The sequence below is a fragment of the Psittacula echo genome, assembly GCF_963264785.1.
Source record: "Psittacula echo genome assembly, chromosome: 2".
Classification (NCBI taxonomy): Eukaryota; Metazoa; Chordata; class Aves; order Psittaciformes; family Psittacidae; genus Psittacula; species Psittacula echo.
Genome location: NC_137737.1, coordinates 20,379,964 through 20,385,963, shown reverse-complemented (window position 1 = coordinate 20,385,963; position 6,000 = coordinate 20,379,964). Strand labels below are relative to the sequence as shown.

The window sequence follows — 6,000 nt, the reverse complement described above, 5'->3', positions numbered from 1 at the left end:
ACTCCAGAACAAAACATCCAGTTTTAACCTCATGACACTGGTGTTTATATTGGAAAAGAAAAAATAAAGCCAGAGCTTTAAAGGAAATACATAATGGTTTATGTATTGCTCAAATAATGAGAAAGCAAATACTGTTCCCAATTTATATATGTAATGGAAATTATTAATTTATATTGGGAACCAAGCATGTTAGGCCAATAGTATATTTGTGCAGTCCCAGTCAATGGCTGGGAGTTATGGTGAGTTTAGATTAGCCTGTGTAGTTCATTGAGGGCAGGTTACCCTATGTGATACGAAGAAAGCAGCAGTGATGAATCAGGACTTGCAGACAGCCATGCTGTATGAGCCTGTGCATCCCAGGGAAACACCTGTACTTTATGATGAGGACAGGAAAGGGACATGGCTATACAGTGTGTTGGCTGGCTGCTGAGACAAGGCAGTACCCTATTGCCACAGAGCTTCTGGCTATTCTGACAGGATTTTTTTAATTTCTGGGATATGCCTTATTTAATCAGCATTCTCTATTTAACCTTAAACTAAGTGAAAGCTGGAATAGAAAGAAAATAAGAAAGTCTACATAGAAACACTCATGTTGAAGTACAGCCACCCTGACAAAATTCAGGCAGCTCAAAATGAGAGATGACAATTTGTCCTTAATTTGTACCAGTGGGAAAAAGGATGCTGAAAGATATAGACTGGGCACAGGGTTTCAGTTGAGATTTGTGTTCCTATGCACAGCCAAATGTTAACAATGAACTTAGTCTTTGAGGATTTTTTTTTTTTTTTTTTTTAAGGACAACCTCTTGTGGAAGTAAAACAAAAGTCTGTGCTCTGTAAAAAAAATTAAGAACAATTACCATTTTATTAAATGTAACTTAATTTACTTTTCTATTTTAGAACATGTATTTTGGGTTGTAAACACTTTTAGAAAGCTTACTAGAGAACATGCAAGTATGATGCATATTGTGCACCTTCAAGTATATAAATCAAAATTCCAATGCAAAGCAGTAGCTCTGGTTGCACTGTAGCAATATGAGCTTTTTAATATGTTAGATACTGAAAAAACCCTTAAAATTTCCTTTGAACATTATATCAATCTCTGGATTAAATAATTTGCCAAACCTATAGGATCTTTTTTTTTTTTTTTTTTTTTAACTAAAGGCCAAAGCTAGATTTTATATATGTGAGTAAAAATATCATCCCATAAATAAATATTTTAAACTTAATTATTTAATTCTGACTAAAGCATTGTAATTTTATCCTTTAATATACCTCAGTTCACTCAATAGTTTCCATCCCTTTTAATTTTCTTGTTCAGATACAAAATCCCAAAACAGGGGTGTATATTAAGATGTTGACTTGGTCTTACGACTAATAGTGCAATATTAAGACACAAACCAAGGGTACTTAACGTTATAAATATAACAATTCACTTTAGTGATTGCTGACTTAGTATAGGATACAACATTCTCGCTGTTTTATTTTTTAAAGTAAAATAATAACTTAATTTACTTGTATTCCACCAGCATGAATACATTCATTGCAAATTGCATGCACATAAAAGGGAATCCACTTGTAAACTACATAATGTCTGAGCAATAAATAGTATTTAATCTAATACATGATGGTAGTGCATTTCTTGTTAAAATGGCAAGCTTTTACCAAAATGAAAACAAACTCTTATTCTCTTTATAAATATTTTAAATAATTTTTAGTACGTTTCATACCAAGTATATAAAAATAGTATTTTTAGATAAATTAAAAGATTTAATTTACATGACAAATAACGTGCAACAACTAATCACTCTACCAGCTCTATTTGGTTGATTGTCTAGATGACATGCAGCGATAATTGTCCCTTCGCCTTCACGGAACTGACAAACAGACCAGCAGGACCCACAATCACCTGAAGCAAACAGTACTATAGATATTGTTTAGGAACAACAGTCAGATGCTCAGGGAAAACCTTTGCTTCGATGAACAAAAGCCGCCCATGACAGTTCTTTTGTCCTAGACTTCCAGCTGCTCTGACCCTCAGGGTCTTTGGACTATCACAAAAGTCTGCCAAACAGACAAGTAAGTTATATCTGTATACAAAATTCTTTTCAACGTGCTTCTAGAGTCTAGATTTTTTTTTTTTTCCTGTAGTATGAACTGTCAATACCTTTTCTTACTTTCTATAAATCTGAATTTTCATGTTTGTAAGTCTCCATGATCGCCAGAGGAAAGGTCAAATAAAGCTGTCATGCAGTCTAAATTTAAAACTGGCAGCTGTGACACATGCTTCGAGTACCACTTCAGTGTTTCTCATACGTCTATGGCTTGGTAATCTTTATCTTTAACATCCTTTTTGCTTGTTGCAATGTCTATTGGGAAATCTGGGTTCTGTGCAGAAACGACTCCTGCTGTTCCTTCCAGGTCCCATGATCCCGGCAGGTTCTCAAGGCTTAGTGAGCTGATTGCTCCTTGGCTAAAGCTACCTTCCTCAGATCTGCTGGGGAGCACAAGGTGTAATGATGTCTCTGATGAAGAGCATACTGAAGAAGAAAGAGTTGCTGAAATAGACTGAAGAGGAGTCAAGGTAGTGTCTGAATGGGGAGAGGTGCACCTTAAAAACTGCAGATTGTCTTTCTGAATTACCTGATATTGGGAAGGGGAATTGTGAAGGCCTGGTGTATAATAAAATTCACCATCCATAGAATTTTGCAGGTTGGGTTCAGTTCTTTGGGGACTGCTGCCTACAGAGGACAGATCAGTATTCCAAATGTCACATAATGTGTTGCTGCGGCAAGGTTGTGCTTTGGTGCAAGTAAAGTTCCCAGCTTGCATGTATGTGCAAGGTTGATGCGTAGTCCAAGCCATTCGAGACTGAAGACTGTCCAGGGTAGGACTTCGAGATATGCTGTGCACAGCACAGAACCCTGGAGTCTTCTGGGAGGTAAGCAGGTTCTCCAGAAGGTGCATCACGTTCTTCATGTTCTTACTTAATTGTGAGACTTCTTGAGTTAAAGTTGTGACCTGTTATGACAGGGCAAAATATCACAATATTTGTGCAGTCATGCCTGAAATACACACATACATACCTTCTTTTCCTTCTAACAATATCAGCTTTGACCTGTGGCACAAGGTCTTTAAAGAAATATACTTTACTAATATATGACATTGGTAGCTTCTTCATCAATTGTTAAATATTTTAACGCATAAACCTTTTTTATTAACCAATTTTATACTGATGAATGAAATTAAAAAAAAAAAGAGATCTTCTGAAATCTTGTTCATAAATACACACATGAAATAAATACTGCTGTCTTCATAGTAAAATAAAAGAAATCCATACCCAAAGTTGTCAGATGCAAGACGAAGTTGCATGAAATCTGGCGGACTACTACTAAAAAACCTAGAAACTCTAAACCCCACTTGCTATCAAGAAACATTTAAACAATATAAAAGCATGTGCAATGGTTAGCTCCTACGTAGTTATTTTTATGCTTGAAAGGTATTACATATAACACAGAGAGAGAATAATCCATAGCATAGATTACTCTGCTGTAGATGCAAAAGAAAGAATCATATATTCTGTTAGACTTCTTTTTTTTTGTTTAATGCTGAAACCATTGATAGCATTCAGTTAATCACATGAATTATATGAAGTCTCTAATCTCCCCAAAACTGCTGGTTTCAGTCAGGATGAGATTGACAAGTTCTGAACTTATATTTTGAAGTAAATTGGTATATAATATCAATGGGAATATTCATTAGGACATTATAGGGATATTTTGGGAAATGAAAAGCCTAACTCAAGCATAGAAGTGAGCAACTCGCCATTTCAAATGAGTTTGTCTTTCCTTTTTCTTTTTTAAGGACAAGTTTGTAGGAAGTTAAAGTCAGTCAATTATTTTTAATAAACAGAAATCAACCTATCAAGAGGTAGAAATGAACTTTGTCTCCATGGCAGCTAATGAATCTATTTCAGGTCACACCACTGTCAATACTATTAAAATAGAGTTTCTCATAGTGAGGCTATTGAAAATACTCTGCTGAAAAAAAGAAAGGAGAGCACAGTTATCTTCAGAAGGATAAACCACTTATCAAAAAGGAAACAAGGCTAATTTAGAGGGCTTTTCTTTGCCCTGAAATAAGAGCACCACCAATTAGGTGCCCTACTAGCTTAATTTTCATGTAACCAGAAACAGAAATACAATTTTCCTTTTTTTTGATAGGATAGTTAAAAAAAAAAAAGGTGCTGAAAAGACAGTTATATAGGCACAATAAAGATAAAGAAATTCAAAGTTAGAAGGGAAGAAGGAATCTCCAATATAGCTCCTTTGCGTCTGTTCATTTCTCTCTGAGCTAAGAGTTCAAACCCATCATGTTGTTTAATAGTTTTGTAATGATCACACTATCCCTGAAGTGAAAAATTCTTAATTGGAGGAGACTCATGAGGGTCACATTACAGGATCTCTCTGTGTCTCTCTCTCTCTCCACCTCTCTCTCTGTTTTGTTACCTAATTAAGTCCTGCTAGGCAGAAAATAACCATGAGATCTCCTTCTGCCAACTGACATAAAGCTTTGAATGCTAGGTAGCACATCTAAACTTCAGTTAATGTGACGGATTAAAAGATGTTAAGAAAATGACGTGCGAACAGGCTTTCTGTGGGGTTAAAGCAGCAAAAGAAAGTTTCTGGTACTGTCGGCCTGTAAGGAAACACACTGTGAGATTTCTGGACAAATCAATCACACAGGAAACTTTTTGCTCCACTGGGAACTGGGAGATGGCATTACAAAACCTCCAAAAGCTTCTTTGGAAAGAAAGGGGGAAGAAGGACAACCAAACCCATGGCTACATAGATTCAGTGGTCATCACTGCTTTTTAGCATCATCACTGTTCTCTACTCCTAGCAGATAAAACAACTGTTTTCTGTACCTAATTTCCCATCTTACATCTATTTTACTGGGCTTTCTGTAGATAAGTATCACATTGAGTATGCACCTTACTATGGATGTTGTGTGAAAATATCTGCAACTTTAAAATCATAGAATCACAGAATGGTTTGGGTTGGAAGGGACCTTAAAGATCATTTAGATTATCTGCCCATCCAGCCTGGCCTTGAACACTTCCAGGGATGGGGACGGTATCCACAAAGATATCTTGTTTGGTTTGGTTCATGTTTTCCTCTTCCAATGATGATTACTTAAAGGCTTTAAAAATAAATAAATTATTCTTTAACATGTTTCTGTTGCCAATTCATTGAGACAATACAGTAAAAATCAATGCCAGCCTGAGTACTTGTGGAAGTCTCGAACTTCTGCTAATTACAACTTGTTTTGTGTCCAGACACTATTTTTGATGTGTCACCTAGCTCTTAGAGTGCTGTCTTTTCATAAGCTTGCTCTCACACAGTCATAGGAACTAACCTGATAAAACAGCCTTTGATGTATACTTTAATAACTTCCAGTAGTACGATAGTTTAAAATCCAAACTATTTATGCCAAACTCTGTTAGAAATTGACCACAATTTAGTAACATCTATTTGGATAAACACTGCTTGTCACACAGGCAAAGCAAATATGTAATTTTCTGGATAATTTAAAAACTTCTCTGGATTTTACAAACTGTTAATCTTACCTCCAATATCTGTAATACTATTAATTGCCATCTACCTCTATATTACTACACTTATATACTTACACTATTACACTTATACTATTACTGCTGCTATTAATGCTATATTGTTTATGCAATCCTTTTTACACCCTGCAGTGATTCTTGAACAGCTGCAAATAAGCACGTTTAACAGGGAACAATTTTATCGATAATGTTAACAATTTCACAGTGCTCCAGAAAGTGTGAAAGAACAGAGATTAAAAGCAAAAGAAATTTTAAGTCTATGAAACAGAAATTGAAAGCGGTACAGTTTCCTCCTGAGTGAAAGGACTAATTCCTTGCATGCTGTTAAAGCTATTTTCTTTTCAGTAGTTCAGTGATTATTGCTAGGCAAT

At 35.5% G+C, this 6,000-nt stretch overlaps 1 protein-coding gene across 1 annotated transcript in view; it reads right to left on the bottom strand.

The window, feature by feature from the left end:
* Positions 1-2,307: 2,307 nt before the first annotated feature.
* Positions 2,308-6,000, bottom strand: part of KCNH8 (potassium voltage-gated channel subfamily H member 8) — a gene marked incomplete at both ends in the record, with an annotated part of 183,384 nt that continues 179,691 nt past the window's right edge. The window contains one exon of the mRNA XM_080610383.1: positions 2,308-3,018. Coding sequence (XP_080466509.1) covers positions 2,308-3,018 — 711 coding nt within the window. The remainder of the gene's footprint in view (positions 3,019-6,000) is intronic.